Here is a 21,604-nt window from a genome sequence, read left to right as displayed (position 1 = left end):
GATGTTTAGCGTCCCTCCATCTCCTAGGCGGAATGTCCTGATTCCATGTCAGTGGATTTACCACACATCCCTTGGCTGCAGATGTAGGCAGAGGGTTAGAGGCATCCGCTCAATCTCTCAGTCCGAGCCTGGCAAGAGGTTACAGGCCATACATATCTCACTGCTCCAGCGCAATGCTGATTTGCCCGTCGCGAAGACTCAAGCGACTGCAGGCAGTGGGAATGACTAACGGAGGTAGGACGCCAGCCCACGTGGTTCACCGTGCGATCAAGCGACTCTGTTGGCACGCTGCATAGCTCCGCCCACCTGGGTGCTACCTTTTTGTGTATGTGTGTTTTTGTGTCTTCATGCTGATACTTCATACTTTATTACAATACTGATGATTCCTGTACCATTTATTTGCAAGTCCCCTTATATTCTATTCTGTACTATTGGTGACTGCCTACAGATATACCTGTGTCTCTACAGGTTACTTTCTGCTTCCATGTAATATATAGTTGGGATTTACCAAAGACCGTAGTGCTCATTCCTCCAGACTTTTTAGGTTATTTTTAGGCTTTTTATTTATTCATTCTGTCTCAAGTGAGATTGTCTACCATTTTATATCAATTAATATAATTTCATTCACATAAAGGCTTTTACAGTGGCAATTCAACCAAATGTTTTTTACATTTTCTCCCCTATGTAATTTATCAAATCTTAGGTGTGCCTGAAACTAGGCAGAAAAACAACTGATGTGCATAAGAAAATACTATTTCACAATTGAAATGTGTGAGGGCCGGGCCGAGGCATAGGCTGGAGAGGCTCCAGCCTCAGGGCGCAGTGTAGGAGGGGGCGCACAATTCATTCAGCTGTCATTCCTAATTGTGTTTGAAGCAGAAAGAAATAAGAAAAGGAGATACATGGAAGTGACTACAAGCCAGATAACTAGAGATTAAGGTGTTGGGGGCCCTGGGGCGCCTCTTAGTTTAAGAGCAATCAATGTGTGACGGCTGGGGTGGGAGGGATGGAGGGGCACACTTTGGTGTCTCAGCCTTGGGTGCTGGAGGACCTTGTCCCAGCTCTAGTGTGTATTATATCTAATAACATTTAATGTGCAGCTATACCACCAAGAGATATCAAGCATGTTTACAAGTGTTTGCCTCCTATACCCGCTGCCCAGTGGTCATTAATGGGGGCTTTATGTAATGGCATCGTCAGAGGAAAACACCACTACGTGTGTGCACTGGCATTCTTTGGACCAGGGAGGATGGATATGTAGTTTGTTGCACAATTATCTATTGGATGCGTGTGGTGTGTTGCCAGACATCGGATGATCTATTCTTTGTGGCTGGGGGGGGCGATTGGTCATCTGGCAATCTGATAAATTCCTTATCTGCTGTAGCAAACAACCCATTTGGCGTTCCATCTCAATTTTAGACTATTTTAATGATAGATCTTCAGTGTTCTCCCCAGAAATGTTTTTCAGCCGGTTGTCATGAAAAAGTAGCCAAGTGGGGGCACAAGGATTGAATGCAGGGCCGGAGCAACTCTGCTTATAGCATAGGATGAGGAGGAGGCGAGCCGATGACAGCTGGGTGCTCAATAAAATTAGTCGGGTGGAGAACCTGGCTTGGCTAGATTTTTTTTTTTTCTGTGCATTACCTCATATCTTAAAGTAGAAAATGTATGTTTTACAGATATTATTACATTTATACAGTAGAATCCTATTTGTAGTAAACTGATATAGAAAACCTTTAGCTATAGTAAACTCATTCCCCAGGTCCCAACCATGGGCCTGTATGAATATACAATGCATGACCAATTATGATGTAGTAAACTGCTGATCTAGTAAACTACTTGACCAGGTCCCTTGAAGTTTACTATAAAGGGATTTTAACATATTTCGTTTCATAAGATGTTATGCTGACATACATCATGTGCTCCACTTACTTTGTTCTGTACAAACTACATAATCCTCACGATTTTACTATTCTGTTGATGATGTTCTTTCTCCTGTCATCCCGTCTCTTCTCTTGTCCTCTCTCCTGTTGTGGGTACTGCTCAGAATCTTTACACCTGCAGGGTATGTACAGCATGCCAGGAAAGAATTCAAGTGCACCTAACACCTAAAGGAGCAGGGAGAGTCTCATTTCTATAACCACTGTCATTGCATTGTCTGTTTAAACATACAAGTATCTTGTTTGACTGGCTCACTGATCATCTCATACATCAGCTCATTGTGACAAATAATAATGTGCAGCTACAGTTAGGTCCATAAATATTTAGACAGAGACAACTTTTATTTCTAATTTTGGTTCTGTACATTACCACAATGAATTAGGAATGAAATAACTCAGATGTAGTTTAAGTGCAGACTTTCAGCTTTAATTCAGTGGGGTGAACAAAACGAATGCATAACGATGTAAGACCAAAGGTGGCCACACACCATACAATTTTTAAATATCTGTTTGATTTAAGGATTGCAATCAATTTTTCTGACTGATTGTAACATTTCAAAAAATCTGACCAATGTACCACACACCTATGTTCAATTTTTCCCCAATTATGATAAAACTGATTGGAAACTCTGAGAAAATTTCTAGGGTGTGTATATTAATAAATTGACAATCTTAACACACACCATACAACCTTTTAAAAAATTGAAGAGAAATATCTGGCATTCCGGATCGATATAAATCGGAAAAACGGGAAATCCGATCGGATTTTTCAGTCGAATGAAAAAAACGTTTCATTTTTTTCGGGTGATACGATCGTTTTTATCAAATTGCTGTAAAATCGGATCATTTTATTGTATCGTGTGTGGCCACCTTAAGGCAGGGGACAAATTTGACTTAGTTTTCCACATGCGGTTTTCTGCACTCCCTGTATGTTTGTACACAAAAAAAATGTGCATTTTTTTTTTTACAGCAGCTAATGTAATGGATAGAGATAACTGACAAAATGTGCAGAATCATGATGCAGAATGTTTTTTTTTTTTTTTCTGCACGCAAAAAAAAAAAGCATTCAAGTGATCCAGAGACGAAGCACCCTCATGTATTTTACCATAAATCAGTGGGAACATTAGAGAAAATGCCTACCCTGCTCTCTGTTTTATCCTTCACTGCTCAGCCTGCTTGTTATCAGCCCTAATAAAAAAAAATCCCCAACTGAGCATTCAGTCTGACTTTGCTCAGGAATCATTATAGCTGAGTCTATCTTTTTTTATGTCTTTTCAAGCCCAAGTCTGCCCCCTTCTGGCTCTGCTATAATGATTCCTGAGCAAAGCCAGACTAGGTTCTCAGTCTGGGATTTTATCAGGGCTGATAACAGGCAGGCTGAACAGTGAGGAATGAAACAGAGAGCAGGGTAGGTGTTTTTTCTAATGTTCCCACAGATATATATGGTAAAATACACGAGGGTGCTTTGTCTCTGGTTCACTTTAAGTGTGAACTAGCTCATTGATTAACATCAGTTCTCAGTTTTTCTGTGCAGAAAATTTAACACAACCCCTTCATTTCAGGGACTCAATAGTAATTGTCCAAAATAAATAACTGGAAATAAAATGTTCATAGCGAATACTTGGTTGAAAACCCTTTGCTGGCAATGACAGCCTGAAGTCTTGAACTCATGGACATCACCAGATGCTAGGTTTCCTCCTTTTCAAGACCAGCCTCTGAGCAACAAACAGCGTTTCTGACCAAGCTGGGTCCTTGGTCATAGTCTACATTGCTTGAATAAAGGATTGTTGCATGTAATGCTCTGCCAGGCCTTTACTGCAGCGGTTTTCAGTTGCTGTTTGTTTGTGGGCCTTTCTGTCTAAAGTTTTACTCTTCAACAAGTGTTTGTTCACAGCAAAAACATCCATGTGCAAGTACCACACCTCAAAACAATTGCAGGCCTTTTATTTGCTTAATTGATAATGGCATAACAACGTAGACAATGTGTATAGGAGTAGTACTCGCTTCACAGGGAAAAGATGTGCCCAAGCCCAAACATCCCAGCACAAAGGAGTGCTGGCACTAGCAATAAAAATGCTCCTTTAAGTGCACACATGTACCAATAAAGTGGAGAATTTTTATTGGTAGTACCAGCCCTCCTTTGTCCGTCTTTTGTTTAATGACCTAACAATGTACTTGCCCACACCTGCCCATGAAAGAGCCTTTAAGCCAAATGTCTAATTGCTTTTGAGCCCCTGAAATGAAGGAATTATGTTCAAAAAATGCTTTCGTTGCCTCACATTTTTATGCAATTGTTTTGTTCACCCCACTGAATTAAAGCTAAAAGTCTGCAATTCAACTGCATCTGAGTTGATTCATTGTGGTAATGTACAGAACTAAAATTAGAGGAAGAATGTCTCTGTCCAGTTATTTATGGACCTAACTGTATATGAGTGCAATGCTTTTATGTGCTGATTGTTTAACTTTGTAGCTATATATTTATATAACTTTTTTTTAATCAGTCGTGCGTACTAAGCTTATGGGAATGTGGTGAAATAAGAAGTCCCTTCAAAACTAGTCTCCTAAATGCAACATATTCAAGCAGTATAGCCATGACACTGACCTGGAGTGCCAGAAAGACCGGCCTCTGAATCACAAATAGCTGCTGTGTTTCTGACCTAGCTGGATCCTTGGTCATATTCTACATTGCTTGAATAAAGAATTGTTGCATTTAGGAGAGAGGTGTTGAGCAGACTTCTTGTTCTACCATTGTGGGCTAAACCACACTCCTGAAGCACCAAGATCCATATTGCACTTTGGCACCTGAATTGGGGGACTGAGCACATGTGTGTTTTCTACAATAAGGGAATGTGGTACGTGGTGTACAATTTTTTTAATTTTTTTTCGATTAGATAATTTAGTTCGATTATTCTGTTAGATCGAATATAAAGATTTTTCCAGCATGTCCGATCAGATTTTTCTCGAAAAAACGGGATAATCGTTCGAATTTCTTGATCGAAAAAAAAATATTTTCAACTTTCATTCGATTCAATCATTTAGATAGAATAAACTGGATAATTGAACGTTTTTATTGTACCATGTATGGCCACCATAAGGGAATTTGGTTTGGTTACCTACGTTTGTTAGGTTACCTACGTTTGTTAGGTATGACATCTTAAAAGGAACCTGAGTTGAGAGATCTGTGGAGGCTGCCATATTTATTTCATTTTAAACAATATCAGTTGCCTGGCAGTCTTGATGATCAGGTCAGTTGTGTATGAATCACAGACCTGAAACAAGCATATACAGTATTTAATCTTGTCAGATTTTTGTCAGAAACCTCTGATCTGCATGTTTACTCAGACTAAAAGTATTGGAGGCAGTGAATCAGAAAGGACAGCCAGGCAGTGTGAATTGATTAAAAGGAAAGAAATATCTCAGCCTCCATATATCTCTCACCTCGGGTTACCTTTATGAGCTGAACTGTATAATGGCCAAAGATGCAATCAGCACCATATCTCACATGCTTCCAGTTGTTTTACTCCCCCCCCCCCCCCCCCCCACAAAAGTAGTATAGGATAGGCATAGTACTTCCTAACCTTAGCACATTAGAGCAATGTCCTGATCCGTTCTGTATCTGTAGAAAAGAGTCTGAGGCCCCATTCACACTTGAGCGTTTTGCCGGCGATTTCGGCAAAACGCTCAAGCGCTATCGCTTTTTAAAGCGCTAGTGCAATGATACCCTATGGGCCTGTTCTCATTTGGGCGATTTGCGTTTATTGCCAAAGGCAAATGCGTAGCCTGCACAATTTTCGCTAAATGCGAACAAATCGCCAAGTGTGAATGGCGATTTTTTCTTCGCGTTAATAGCCAAAAATTGCCACAGCAAAACGCAAGAAAAAATGCTAGCGTTTTGCGTTTGCAGGTGTGAATGGGGCCTGAGAGTTTCAACTTTGCAAGAAAACTAGTTAGTCATTAAAAGTATTACCTAAATCAACTTGTTGGTTTGATGTCAGCAGATCTAATTTATTATTTTATCTCCTAAAAAAAGTCTCAATCTTCTGTGTGTTGGAAGTTCTCTTGGTAATACCCATCATTCTTATTAGGAACAGCATTATCTGCTGAGCGGTCTACGCTTTTGATTTGCCTTTTAAACATCTTATTTGGTCTACGATAATTTACGACCTTATTAACTTTTTGCTTCTTAATTTAATTTCTTCATCCATCTGCTTTAAATGTGCTTGCAAGTCTTCAGTTAAAGAGTAACTGTCAGGCTGCAAAAGCTAATTTAAACCTCTATTCTCCTGTGTTAAACAGTTTAGAAGGTAGCCAAAAAGGCAATACTGAAGTTAAAAATCTCTCTTACTTTGATGTTTGCTAAACAGCAAGGCTCTGTATTCCCAAGCTCCTATGGAGGCTGGCAGGACGCATAACAGATACTGCAAAGCATTCTGGGGCTGCTTCTTCTCCCCAGTGCACTCCCTTGGTCCTCCCCTTCATTTCCCTATCCCGCCCTAAGGCTGCTTTCACAGTGGGAAGTTACAGGCTCATGTTACAGCAGCTTGTAACAGCAGCCTAACTCGCAGCACTGAAAAATCAATGTGCTGTTCACAGGGCAGAGTATACTGCGGGAGTCCGCAGAATCATCAGGAAGCAAGGTAAGGGAGGATATTACATCACAATTGGCTTCATACAAGACAGACAAACATGGAACCTGCCATGAGCTGTCAGGAGCATCATTCTCTGCAAATACTATATAAAAATTCTGTGAAAGGACAGTGAAATGCATATGTAATGTAAGTACAGCCAATATTTAGCTACTGATATGTGGGGTTTTTTTTCTCTGAGACCCTATACCTAACAGCTACTCTTTAAAATATGATATTCGGGCGGAGTTTTAAAGTGTTCCAAATTATCTTTACACTTTCAATCCCTATAATGATGGTGTAATTTCCCCTTATTTGCGTCTTAAGATAATTGATTAGCTCTAAACACTCCGTATTAAAGAACCTGAATAAATTTGAATATTTCCTTTTATATTCACCTTTATTAGAAAAAAACTCCCAGCTTTACTTTATAGGGTCCGTACCATCTTACTTTTCCAGTGTACCAACCATCACCAAGAGGTCATCCTTTTCATATATTTATCTTAATCATTATCTGTGATGCCAAATACCTGGTCCAAATTAAAGGACTGATTTTTGCTAATTAACCGCCCCGGCGTTCTATTGAGATCGCCAGGGAGGCTGCGGGAGGTTTTTTTTTTTTTAATTAAAAACAAACTATTTCATGCAGCCAACTGAAAGTTGGCTGCATGAAAGCCCACTAGAGGGCGCTCCGGAGGCGTTCTTCCGAACCGCAATGAGCAGCCTTCCTTGTTTGGCTTTCCACGAGCGGAGTGACGTCACGAGCGGAGTGACGTCATGGACGTCAGCCGACTTCCTGACGTCAGCCGCCTCCGATCCAGCCCTTAGCGCTGGCCGGAACTGATTGGTCCGGCTGCGCAGGGCTCGGGCGGCTGGGGGGACCCTCTTTCGCCGCTGCTCGCGGCGGATCGCCGCAGAGCGGCGGCGATCAGGCAGCACACGCGGCTGGCAAAGTGCCGGCTGCGTGTGCTGCTTTTTATTTGAGGAAAATCGGCCCAGCAGGGCCTGAGCGGCAGCCTCCGGCGGTGATGGACGAGCTGAGCTCGTCCATACCGCTCAGGAGGTTAAATGACCTGTTGCCCTTATATTCAGAACTATTAATGGTGTGTGCAGCACCTCAACAACACCACAAGTAATCTGAGCAAAGCATGTGATTGTTCACAATTCATTCATAAAATAAGAAAAATAATCTATCCGGCAGCTAGTAAACCTTGGCGAAATGAAATGCAAATTGTATGCAGCGTGGACCAATCAAATGCACTTCTTGCTTATTTTGATTGGCTCAGTGCCAAGCTGCATACAATTTGTATTACATTTGCATGCAAGCCAGAGATCTTAGCAACTCATGGGCCACCTATGTTGTCAATCCAGCTGAAAATGACTTAAAGGGAACCTAAACTGATAAGGATTTGGCTTTTTCCTTTTAAAACAATACCAGTTGCCTGGCCCTCCTGCTGATCCTGTGTCTTTTATACTTTCAGCCACAGCCCCTGAACAAGCATGCAGATCAGGTGCTCTGTCTGAAGTCAGACTGGATTAGCTACATGCTTGTTTCAGGTGTGTGATTCAGCCTCTACTGCTAAAGAGATCAGCAGGAATGCCAGGCAACTGAGGAGCTTGGGGCCCCAATGCGAGTTTTACATGGGGCCCCAACCACTGTATTGATATAAAGCCCCCAAACCTATGGTTTCAGTGTCAGAGAGGTGTAATGAGTAAGGAAACTGTTAGTTAAGGATTACTACTATTCAATGCACATATATAAGTGTTTATTACCAGCATAGCGCCAATGAAAAGCTAATAAGTTAGATGGAGGGCCCCTCTGGTCCAGGGGACCAGGTGTGGTCGCAACCTCTGCATCCCCTCCCCTACGCCAATGTGTCAAAGTAAACCTTGTGGGAATAAAGAATATGTTCTGAAATCAGGAACTGATGTGCTACCATGTACCTTTATTTCAGTTCCTGATCAATCAGAGCTCAACACAGAGTACAGAAATGTCCCCTGTGAGTTGTGAAGTCAGGTCCCTGACACAGCTGCTTAGTGAGCCTCTCCTGTTACATTTTTATGTCTAATACATTGTGAGTGTTGATGACCTATGTCATTGTATGAGTGTCCCATAAACGCTGCAGAAAAAAAGTATTTAGAGAGGAGGTGCTTGCCTTTAACTCCTGATCTTGCCTTTGAGGAATATGAGTGAAATTCTGTCAAGCAGACATCAAAGAAGAGTGGCGGTAGATGGAGTGAGGTAAGGTGTTACATTGAACACTACCACCCAAACTATTTGCAGTCAGGCAGTGATTGAGTGCTTGCCATACTGGGCAATTACTTAGCTGTGTATGACTAACTTAACACTAATGATAGCTGTCATAAGTGGCAACTCTGATTTTGAGGATACTTTCTGCAGTTCTACAGTATTTGTACAGCAGCGTGTGAAAGAAACACTTTTCACTAAAGCTATACAAAGCCAAATATTAAAAAATTGCATCTCTTCCTCACGTTGTTTAGGCCTTCACCAAAAATTGCTGCTCTAGGTAGTTTTCCCCCCTATTATTTTATCTCCCCACCGAACACAAAATAAGTCACTGTTAGATAGAATGGAAAATGACAGGAATATAGGACATTTAAAAATAAAAAAATACTGTATTCTGCTTGTGTACATGCTCACACAAGCAGAATACAGTATTTTACTCTGATAATGAGTTTAAGGTCTGTTGGGGCAGATGTATCAAAACGATTGCAAGGAAAATTAGGGCAGCATTTGTGTAAAATTGCATCACATGCCCAAACCAAAGGAATCTGATTTGTTTTTGAGCAACTTTCCAACATTTGCATCAGTTTTGCTCCCATTTTCTGTATGCTGGTTTTGATAAATATGCCCGATATACAGCTTTTAACCATTGCACACACAGGACGTGAACCTACTCTGGTTTGTGTATGATGATAGAGATGACTGTAATTCAAGGTCAATTCAAGGCAGTGTTATTTTTCCTACTATTAAGTACATTCCAGTTGCTGAGATTCTCCCTCCTCCTGACAAGTGTTTGTGTGCTGGATGTCTGCAGAATAGTAGATTGCTTGCATGGCGCATTACACAGCTGGCACTACCTTGCACTGCTTCGCATGGTGGGTATGCAATTAACTGCTGTATGTACATTTTGCAAGCTATGAACCTAGGCTATTTTCTTACTGATTGGGAACTTAAATTAATGAATAATTTATTTTCAATAGTTCACAGTTGCTGTGGTTTGCTTATTTTCACAAAATCTTAACTTGGGTCGTAATTTATATTTGTTCTTCACAAATTGCTGACTGTGCATTCCGTATTTTAGACTTAGTTATTAAATACTTTCTTATATAAAATATAGGAGCATCATAATTTGTTCCCCTGCCCTTCTCAGTCTAGAGTATACTAGATTAAGACAATGGCTGCATGTACCTACATCCCCCAGAACTCTCACCATCCAGGCTATGCTCCCATTCATATGCTGTGTTGCAGGAGAAGAAGAGTGGCAGTCTTGGTCATACCATCCCTCATATTCTTCTGTAGAGGGAGAAGGGGAGCAGCAGTCTCAGCCATACCACCCCTTATTTTGTTGAGTAGCAGGAGAGGTGGAGAGGCAGTCTCAGCCGTACCCCTTCTCTTGTGTAGCAGGAGAGAGAAATTGGCAGTCCGGGCTAAACGTTCCCATGTGATGGGCTAGAAAGTTGTAGTCTTGGCCTTATTGCTTGTCTAGGCCACACTCCCACCTATATGGCTCTGTGTGTGAGGTCTGTCATCAGCATAGGAGGTAGGACCCTGTCTCTAGAACTGGAGAAAGAGGCCAGTGTTTGTTATAGCACTGTGGCACTGAAATATGGTTCAGACTTTTCACAGCTGGTTTTATATTTCATACTATTATTAGTTGGCTTTGTGAGGGTTGAAGAAGTGGGCCTGGATTAAAAGAAATGTCTGGAATATCTATATGTTTCCATGTCATATTAAATTCTTTGACATGAGACTAACATTTACTTGCAAACAGACATGTCATAATTGCCCTCGGCCCATTCTCTGTGTCTTGAAATAATACAGGATACTGTAATATCAGACTGTGTTTTTTTCAAGTTTTCTGTGACGGTGTGAAAGTGAGATAATAAGCGTCTCTAGTGTGAGTGCCCACAGTGTGATCTAGAGACGGGCAGTGAGATGTGAATAATCCCATCCTGCATACACATTCAATGCAAATGATATGCGACTCAGACTTGGGCTAATAACATGCACTGCCTACAGAATTTGGCCCAGTTCCGGGCTGCATAAAATTTGTATTAAGTTACCGTAAAGTTTAAATGATTTCCATCCCATTATCCTTCTGTACTTTGAAAATAATTTTTGGTAATACCAGTCAATTCTTGGTTTAGTTTTCCCCACATTTGCAAGTTCGGTCTTTTTTATTTATTTATTTTTAGTTCTTGTGAAATATACCTTTAAAATGCTTGTTTTTTTTTTTTTTTTTTTTTTTTTTATAAAGGACACCTGAAGTGATAGGCATACAGAGGCTGCCATGTTTATTTCCTTTTAAACAACACCAGTTGCAGGGCAGTAGCGCTGATCAGTCTAAATAACACCAGCAACAAGCATGCAGCTAATCTTGTCAGATCTGACATGTTAGAAACACCTGGTCTGCTGCATGCTTGTTCAGGGTTTTTGGCTAAAAGTATTAGTCAGAGGATCAGCAGGGCAGCCAGGCAGCTAGTATTGCTTAAAAGGAAATAAATATGGCAGCCTCTATATCCCTCTCATTTCAGTTGCCCTTCAATAACTTTACCAACTTTCTATTCAATATTTTTGTCAGTTTGTACATATTACATTTATTTATTGGACAGAGTCGGTGGTAGTTTCTCTGAAGAATGATTTCTGATTATTTATGAGATAAGCCCCCTAGAATATATTATGTTTGAGCAGACACAAGTTATAAATAGATTGCCTCTAGAAAGCTTCCTGTGCCGGTCTCACAATGCAAGCCTACATGTGCCCATATATGACACACTTTGGGTGGCCTTTCACTGAGAATATTGAACCGCCATTGATTTGCCTTGCATCAAATGTTCTTTTCCTTGGGTACATTGAGGGCAAGTCATCCTTGACTATGAGTGCAGATAGAGTATTTATTACAACTGTAACAAAACATGCCTGACTAAACCGTGCATGGCCTGATTTACTAAGGCATTTCCAGAGATCTCCAAGTATCTCTTATGAGGCTATCATTAGGGATTCTTCAAAACTGGACTATTTTTTAAAAGTAGATTGTCATTGTACATGTACAAAATAAAGTTAAAATGCTTTTACTTTTCTGATGCTTGTTTGTAAAAAGTTCTGCCACTGCTGCATTTTGCTGTATGTTAAGCTACTTCAGTTAATGTAACCTGGAGCCACACACATTGCCTATGTGAACACGCCTTGATGTGTATTCTGAAAAGCTGGAAGTCAATTCATTTCACTATTAGACACACTGTTAATAACTGAACACCTCCACCAGAATCCAATCCCAAGCACTGTGTTGGCTGTGAAGAAATAATGGAGTATCTTGTGGAGCGCTTCCTAACACATAAAATATAACAACACAAGTGGATAAAGCGCACAATGCCAGAAATGCAAAGGTGAAAAAGTAAACTGAAGAAAGTCTCTCAGATTCAACTTTCAACGTATCTTGAGAACACCATGACACCCGTGGGATCTCTTCAATTCGAGTGAGCACCACCACCTTACCCCTAGGAGGGGACACTCGCCCTTTTTAGATGACCATCTGTAAGATTGGGTCTAAAGCGCTTGCAGGGTCATTAAAGGCCACCCTCTGCCTGCCATGATCCTCCAATACGTCAGTCTCCTTTGCAGTAGTTCAGCATATAACACCTCAAAGATAATAACCACATCCCTCCATAGCATAAAACCATTCACAGATTTATTATAAATTAAAATTAAGATTGATGTATTGGTGGATCATGGCAGACGGAGGGTGGCCTTTAATGCCCCTGCACGCGCTTTAGACCCAATCTTACAGAGGGTCATCTAAAAAGGGTGAGTGTCCAATTCTAGGGGTAAGGTATCTCGACTTGAAGAGATCCCACACTTGTCACGGTGTTAAGTTGAATCTGAGTGACCTCCACCAGAATTACTGGATGACAACATTAATGAAATATTTAGTACTAAAGTCAATTTACCAGCTCTTTTTCACAAAAAGAAAAACATTGAATCTTATTGTTGGCTGTGCTGTTACAGATACCATTCATGTATGGGTCACGTTTTTTTATTTTGTTTTTTAAAGCCCAGAAATAGGATTCACTAAAGAGATATAGAATTCACTAAACATAGAAAAATTGAATAAAAACAAAGTTATCCTAGAATATCTCAGCTGGAGAAAGACTAGGTTAGTTGTCTCGTGGGATAGAACAGCCAATCTCTCAGACATTATACCTGAGAAACCGTCTGGGTTTTGTCTGTTCTTATAGGCCAATTCCATTGACTTCTACCCAAGTGTGAGTGCAGACAGACGCTCTTATTACTGCTCAGTTAGGTGGTGAATAATCTATGTACCTCTTTGAGGAGTACTGGTAGATGTTGTCTGTGTTCAATATTGTTACGATCCCTTTGCCCATTGATATATAATATGCTGATATGACTTTACCACACTATTAATGTGCACATACAAGCCAAAGTCATATTGTCCACAGAGATATTAAGAGATGATTGTTTACATACTTAAAATGTAATCTTTCAGGTGGTAATGGTGGAATAAACGTAGTCGGTGTTTTCTCATCGTATCATTGTACCTCCATTTTAATATTGGTGACTTCTCCTTTCACAGTAATCCTGATGACCTAGTCATTGATCAGCTGACAGTCGCTGATATCCGATGCACAAAAGAGAACCATCAATGCTATAGTAACCCAGACGTTGCATCAGAAGAACAGTGTTCAGGTGCTGCATGTACCATAAACACACAAGACTCTTGCAGAGAAAAGAGGTAAGTGCAGGAACTTCCTGAGTGATTCTGCCACAGTTATGCTAGGACTAACCATGCTGTAAAAGAGCAGAGAACCAAAAATGCTTGTCTGAACTTTATATTACAAATAACACCCACCTTATTGTGCCTGTGAAGCTTTGCTTTTCTCTTGCATGTGTAGCTGCATCCTCATTTCTGTAATATGACTGCTGTGCCGGTACAAAATGAGAGTGCAGCAGCTGCTGAGAGTGGCTCAGTCCTTGATCTGGAATAGTATAGAGTGGGGTATTGTATCTGATCAATCAAATGGCAGAACTGCAATGCATTCATAAAGTCCCTTGGAAGAATCATCTAGGAAGTGAAAAGTGTTTAAATTCTCCCATATTATAAGGTGTGTAATTTCGGAGCAGTGCTTTTCAGCGCTGCTAGATTTGGGCGCAGCCATAGACTATAATGGGAATCGGTCTATAGCGGCGCTCAGTGAGTAACGTCTGCGCCGTCAGAAGACTGAGCCGAAGTTGCTTAAAAAACACAATAATTCGGCCTCCAGCAATCACTGGGAGCTGAATTATATCATTCCCCCACTATCCATGGCGGCCTGGAGGAGGAATAGTAAGTAACACAGCCCGGACTTGTGCAGAAGCAGGATCAGCCATACAACCGCTGTATCCTGCGCCCAAGTCTACCGGCGCTGTTTTCATATGTATGCGTGTAATTTACCTTTATTTCAGTTTCAAGAAGACCTTAAAAACAAACAAGTTTATCCATATTTTATAGAATTGGGACTAGGTTTCAGTCCTCCTTGGGTGTCCCCTGCTGCCCAGAAGCCCACTACGCATGTGCTAATGCAATATTCTCCAAACCTTAATCTAGCCAAGACTAATGTAAAAGCAATATACAACTAAGGGATAACCAGGCAAATGCAAAATATACAGTAATATTAGCTGAACACATGATCTAGAATTGCAGTAATCTGCAGGTTCTAACTACCCCCCCCCCTTCCCAAAAGTCTTTTCCAAAAGTTTGGCCTCACTTCCCAAACAACCCCTACTACTAATTTAACATGATGGAAGTTTAATTGATTCATCTAGAACTCTCGTTTCATCTCTGCATTAGAAATCATTGTTTCTGGATTGCTTAACATGCTGTTAACCAATCCTGGCACAGGTAGCCATTAAGGTCTTCTGCAGTACCAGTGCTGTCCATCTGACAGGGAGCTAGATCCAGGGGACCAGATCAATGTGCTATGCATCTTCCATATCCAGACAGTATTCTGGAGGTGGGACTGTATCCTGCTCTTAACCAAAGATTTTCTTTATTAAATCACTGTGTGACAGGCTTTCTTAACCAGGGGTGCCTGGAACTCCAGGGTTCCTTGAGGTCTTTGTAGGGGTTCCCTGACTTTTTTCTCTCCCGTGTCAGTGGTGGGTTGAGAGAGGTTCAAAAATACCTCTTTGGCTACTCTTTGTCCTCTTCACTCATTGCATGCTTGCCCTGAATTTGGTGGGGGTGGAATATAATAGTGCACACTACTGTATAAATATGCATTCAATTGGAGGCCAGAATAACAATGGCCACATAAAAAACAAAAAACATTAGAATAGGAAGGCAGTATAACCAGCATCACAATAATAAGGGTTAGTGTAATAAAGAGTACCGTTATAGGGGAGCACTATAGCAAGAAACACTGACAAGATACTGTAATAAGCACTGCAAGGAAGAAACATGGAATGTGGGCTAAACAACCAGGCTGCTACAATGTACAACCACACCCAGTGTTAAAGAGAATCTGTAACCTAAAAAAACTCATATCAATAAACATACCAGTCTGTAGGTTTTCATCTCATGTCCCCTCTGTCACATTTTCGCTGCTCCCCACCAGGATCCTGGCCCAAAAAAAGCACTTTTATAAACTATTTTTGTAAACAAAAAATATGGCTGCCAAACAGGAAGTTCATCATAATATTTCATGTTCCTGTAAACTGCATTACACTTTCCATGAAAGGTTCTATTATTGAACAATAAATTCAGCCTTTAACGTTTATTTCATAGTTTAGAAGAAGTCTTACCTTGTAAAGAATGCTGCAATATTTAGTAGTGATTACTGATAGATAGCAGGTCTGTGTCTGCATTCTGCAATAGTCTATGAGCTATGCTTCTCACAATTATCAGCTTTTATCAGTAGATGATACGGAGAGCAGGGAATGTGTGAGCTCTGCTTTTCACAGTTTTCAGTTTGTGAAGGACTCAAAGAGATTCAGAGCAGGGCTATCAGTGGTAACCTCCTCCTGTCTGTAAACGATTACAGCCACTTTCTCTTTGGGCCAACAAGCCTGACAAAGGAGAGTAAATTTGATTTATTACAGCAATGGATCAACTAAAAAAAGGCTGCAGTAAGCCAGAGCACTTTAGAATAGATAAAGGAACTTGTAGGATAGTAGAAAAAAGGCTGAAAATTTTGTTACAGTCTCTTTAAAGACAATGCACCCTGCACAATATATCCCCATCCCCCTGGTATTGCAGGGGGTCCTTGAGATCAAAAAAACATTTTTGAGGGGTCCTCCAGAGTAATAAGGTTGAGAAAGGCTGTCCTACTACTTTCTATTTTCTGTGTGAAGCTGAAGTAGGTATGTGTTCATGCAGCGCAATGAGTCAGCAAATGTGAAGGTAATGCCTTGCATTAGAGTCCATGTTCATGGAGCATGTGACTAGAATGTTGAACTATAACTTCATTGTTACAGGTCACTGGGTGTGCACATACCGGTAATCACTGCACAAACCTTACACTGCACACCTTACAAAGCAATCTCCTGTCAGGTATTTTATTCTTGTAACTCCTTCTTTCCTTTTATTGTTTTACAGCCATGGAGATGCTGCCCTTAACACTGAGACCACATTGAATGGGCCTGCATGACACAATTGCTGTAACTCCCAAATATATCTGGTGTGAGGCAGGACCTCCTACTCCCAGAGACCTTTATGCAATTGCAGGAACATCTGATTTATTTGGAGAACCTTGTGCCGGATAACAGAACTGCAGAAAAAATAGAAATGTGGACATTGCAGAGAAATATATTGAAAACTTGAAGTCTGCATTGGATGTGTGTGTGGGAGACACACCACCCCAGTGGATGCTCTGACATGAATACTGCCTCTGCCGCTTATGCAGCTTCTTCCATATCCTTCTGCTATAGCTGTCTACCTGCTGTAGAAAAGCAATAGGACAGCTGGAACACAAGCATGGATGCCACAGGGTTGGCACACTATCTGCAAACTCTTTAAAGCTACTTCCTTATTATTTTTAGCAATAATACTCTCCGTTTTATTGCAGATGTTCTACCTGCTTGCAGACATGCTCTTTTCCCAGCAGTGTGGACAGCCTGTGAAACCATAAGTTGGTTGGGCGTGTGCCCGGAACGCTGAATCCATGCTGGTACAGATGGACAGCAGTCTTACATCTGTCTCCATGCACTTTACCGTACAGTCCTTCTCAAGCACCTTTTAACTATGAAAAGGACCTAATTTTTAGTTCAGTATGTAATGGTGAATCTTGTTTGAGTAATGATTTCAGTTAGGTCTTTTTTTATCAGGTCGTACACCCCATGGATTTGGGCTTGTGTTTAAAAAGACAGCATTTGCTTGGTTAGTACCGTAATTATTGTGGAAAATCTGAAAACAGTTGCTTTTCAGTGCAGGAGCTCATTTCTCACAGCCAGCAGAATTCCTATGTAATGTGCTAACATCTCGTATGTTCCTGTGCACACGTGTGTGATGACAAGAAAGCTCTGGAAGCCAGACAAAAGCTTGCAGGTCAGGAAAAATAGAACACAAATCACTGAAATCTGTGCAGGTAATAGCTAAACTGCTGACATAAGTAACCTCATTTTTTTGAACGCCCATCTGGCCAAACAAAATGTATTTTAGTGTAGGATACGAGTGTGTTCATTGCTGTTTGTGTCCTATCTGTGAAATGTTTCTTTCTTGTCCTGGGAGGAAATTACCTTAGTAAATCTCCAATATGGATGGAGATTGCCATGAATGAAGCTGCCTTTTGTTGAGTGGGTAAAATTTTGAATCCTTTGCATTTATATTGTTATCCTGAATGTCTTCTTCCTGGATTTAGCAGGTTTTTTTTTACTGTAGCAAAAGATGATCCAGAGACTAAAACCAAGGGGAATATCTCCACAATGAATACACAGACAGCAGTAAAAGCCCAAATTAAATTCTAACCCCCTCTGCAAACTATTTACGTTTTTGTTTGTTTGTTTGTTTTGTTTCCTGGGAGTTGCACCAAAAAGTGCCTCACATTTTATGATCCCCAAGTTCACCCTGAACCTAGATGAACTACCCACCACAAGGGATAGCACAATGGGCCAATCTCCCTGCTTTACCACATGTTGGGTGCTTGTGAAGATTAGACCTGGCAAGGCCCAAGGTGAACTGGGAGTTTATGGAAAAGTAACACAATAAAAGAACAATATCCATTTTTTTCCTGCTCAGAAGTTAATAAAAGCTGTGTATTTTTTTGCCTGGTTTACAAATTTCTCTCACCGTCACTTACCTCTGGAATCGCTGAAGATCTATTAAGTCATGTACTGTATGACATCTAAAGCTGCCCGTCCAGGGGTGCTGCTAAGGTTTGTGTGGCCCTCCAGTATAGGTGGCCACCCTCAGTATAAGTAGCCAAAGGTGTCTCCCCCACTATATAGAGCATTGGTGTAGCTTCCTGCTGTCTCCTCATTCCTAACACTCAAAGACCTGCAGATCAGCAACGACTGAAAAGAGAGGAGAGCAGCACACCGTAACTGTCCAGCACGCTTCATATGCAGGAAGTGAGCAATGACTTCACTTCCGCATCTGCAGTGGTTACTCCGTCACTCTCCCTTCTGTTCACATAGCTGCTGAATTAAGATGCATGATGGGGAGGCAGCGGTGGCCATGCTAGTTGCAGACAGGGTGGCTCTGGCAGCATAAGAGGGCCCTGATGTGGGTGAGGCCCCAAGCAGCTGTTTGGTTTGCTTGGGCCAAGCTGCACCCCTATAGCAAAGTAGGCCTGGGACTGGGAATGCAGTGGTGTTGCTTTTTAAATACCAAAGCTTACAGATAGCATAACATTTCAATAACCAGACCTTTTTAAAATGCTCACCCAGTATACATTGTTGCACCCATTTAAACAGTGTCAAATCATTAACATAAACACACCCCAGAAGGGGCGTGCACATTCTTAAAGGACCATTCTGGCAAAAGTAGAACTATTTTAAGAAACAACACAGATTAGAGTCCTCATTGAAGATATTAGGGGCCAAAGTATTTAGGTAGGTCTATCCACCTGCATTCACGCTGTATGGAATGTCAAAACTGCTACAGCATTTTGAAGGGGGAAAACAAAACATTCCACAAGAGATAACAGAATCCACTTGAGAGGTTCATTTTCATGTCTTACGCAATTTATTTTATTCTATATATTGGAGGCTCCTGAAGGAAAATTTGATTCTCCCCTCGCCAGGCACTTCCATGAATATGAACGTAGCGTCAGTGACCTTCAGTGGTGTGTTCTGGAAAAGGTGGCTCTCCCTGAAGGAGCTGATCCTGAGGCACAGCTATCTCTGAATGAATGCAGGTGGATTGATCTTCAAAAAACCATGAAAACCACTGTCTCTTCATGTGCTATTGGAAAATTAACTTTATTAGTGGCGTACAAAAAAATCCCAGCAATTGCTAAAGTTCAACCTTCCCCTGATTAAAACCATAAAATCCTGGTCAAACACAGAGATGATCTATTCTTATATTTACTATCCCCACTGTTCCAGCATGGGTTACAGCCACTCGCATTGATCCACCACTCGCTATAGAACATATCTGTGGGCCCACCACCGGAGCACACCGCAAGGCCTTCACACACATACACCTGATTGTATGGCCATACATGTCACTTCAGAAGTACCTTTGGTCTAATTCCTGAACTGGAGTCTACCTGCTGTACTAAAATTCCACCACTGCGACCTACGTCGCTAAATTATTGATATGCAGTTATTCCAATGTCCATAGACTTCATATGTGGGACGCTATGTTGGGATTCCCATTATTATTAGCTCCTCAGTCACAGCAAAGTTCAGCAATCTCTGGTACCAAGTGCGCACCACATGACAAAGACATGCTATTGCCTCACCATCTGCGTAGTGTAATCAGGACATCCTCCCCTTGGATACCGCAACTTCACTTCCTCCATTCTTACGCGAGGGAACAACTCAGGGCATCTATTGTATTTTCAGCCCGACGCTACCGTGTCACCTCGCTTGAGCGTGTCCGTTGCTGTAACCTTTCCCGGGTTACACTACGCAGATGGTGTTGCAATAGCATGTCTTTGTGATGTGGTGCGCACTTGGTACCAGAGATTGCTGAACTTTGCTGTGACTGAGGAGCTAATAATAATGGGAATCCCAACATAGCGTCCCACATATGAAGTCTATGGGCATTGGAATAACTGCATATCAATAATTTAGCGACGTAGGTCGCAGTGGTGGAATTTTAGTACAGCAGGTAGACTCCAGTTGTTAAGGAATTAGACCAAAGGGACTTCTGAAGTGACATGTATGGCCATACAATCAGGTCATAGCAAGGAAATGAACAGCGCTACTTAAAAACAGGCAAGTGCCTACCTGCAAAAGAGTGCAAGCCCCACTTGTGGGATATAATACACACCGAGCATACACATGACCTCTGATGGAGGCCATTCGGAGGCGGCCTGGTGTTGCGCTGATCCACTTTTTGCGCAATTTTCAATTTTACTTGATTAGCCGCACCCAGGCTATGCATATACATAGGTTAGGATTTAGTTAGTGTTAGGTCCCCTCCCATAGAGGATTGACTTCTTCGCAGTGGGAGGGACGAGTACTTAATAGGTTGCATGCAAGCTGTTACAGGAAACCAACATCCTCAAGTGGTAGACAGGTCATGTGTATGCTCGGTGTGTATTATATCCCACAAGTGGGGCTTGCACTCTTTTGCAGGTAGGCACCTGTTTTTAAGTAGCGCTGTTCATTTCCTTGCTATGTACTAATTTAATTCGTTTTTGGTCAGCTGCTCCCACTTAACAGCCATGCTTTTGGTGTATATGCAGAGCTTCTGTTTGGGTTCAAGGTGCGTTTGTAGGTCCTGGGGGGGCTCAGCGCATCTCTGATGGAGGCCATTCGGAGGCGGCCTGGTGTTGCGCTGATCCACCTTTTGCGCAACATACAATCAGGTGTATGTGTGTGAAGGCCTTGCGGTGTGCGCCGGTGGTGGGCCTACAGATATGTTCTATAGCGAGTGGAGAATCAATGCGAGTGGCATAGGCGTGAGCTGGGCAGTCGTATATTGGTTGTAACCCACGCTGTAACAGTGGGGATATTAAATATAAGAATAGCTCATCTCTGTGTTTGACCAGGATTTTATGGTTTTAATCGAGGGAAGGTTGAACTTTAGCAATTACTGAGAATTTTTTGTACGCCACTAATAATTTTCCAATAGCACATGTAGAGACAGTGGTTTTCATGGTTTGTTGAAGTGTTGTTCAGGCAACCTATGTCTCTCCTGAGTGAGTGGTGCTGGTGTATGAAGCGTTGTCCATCCGATTTTGATATACCGTGTTTCCGCGAAAATAACACTGTATTATACAAATTTTTGCTCCAAAAGATGTGCTAGGGCTTACTTTCAGAGGATGTCTTATTTTGGGGGGAAACACTGGTAGTTTTCCTATACAAAATGTATATAATGCATGCCATGCTGAAACACAAGTAGCATGCACAGAGCTTGTGGTTTGCAGATATTGGCTCTCATTTACAAGACATTGATTCTGATGATCATGTGGGTTAAGGCCCATACACACACGTCGGATTTTAGCGAACGACCCGTCGTTCGCTAAAATCCGACGTGTGTATGGGCCTTAAGAGTCTATTTATTGCAGGCAGAGAACTCTGTTTGGCTCCCCAGAGCTATGATAGGATACGCTGTGTGTCCTGGGAAGAGGTGAAGTGCTGATGATGCTTATCAGGACAGATCAGGAGGGCTGGCTCCAACAAAAGCA

At 41.6% G+C, this 21,604-nt stretch overlaps 1 protein-coding gene across 4 annotated transcripts in view; it reads left to right on the top strand.

Moving 5' to 3' along the window:
* The window catches only part of PPP6R2 (protein phosphatase 6 regulatory subunit 2), a 112,674-nt gene extending 94,651 nt beyond the window's left edge, over positions 1 to 18,023 (top strand). For 3 of the 4 annotated variants that reach the window (XM_068275912.1, XM_068275909.1, XM_068275910.1), the window contains 3 exons: positions 2,048 to 2,065; positions 13,402 to 13,560; positions 16,402 to 18,023. In XM_068275912.1, the coding sequence (XP_068132013.1) occupies positions 2,048 to 2,065; positions 13,402 to 13,560; positions 16,402 to 16,453 (229 nt within the window). In that variant the 3' untranslated portion in view covers positions 16,454 to 18,023. The remainder of the gene's footprint in view (positions 1 to 2,047; positions 2,066 to 13,401; positions 13,561 to 16,401) is intronic. The other variant, XM_068275911.1, reaches the window with a different exon arrangement.
* Positions 18,024 to 21,604: the final 3,581 nt, after the last annotated feature.

This window comes from Hyperolius riggenbachi, chromosome 3, assembly GCF_040937935.1.
Source record: "Hyperolius riggenbachi isolate aHypRig1 chromosome 3, aHypRig1.pri, whole genome shotgun sequence".
Lineage (NCBI taxonomy): Eukaryota > Metazoa > Chordata > Amphibia > Anura > Hyperoliidae > Hyperolius > Hyperolius riggenbachi.
Note: the sequence above shows the minus strand (reverse complement) of the source record. Positions and strands in the feature narration are given on the sequence as shown.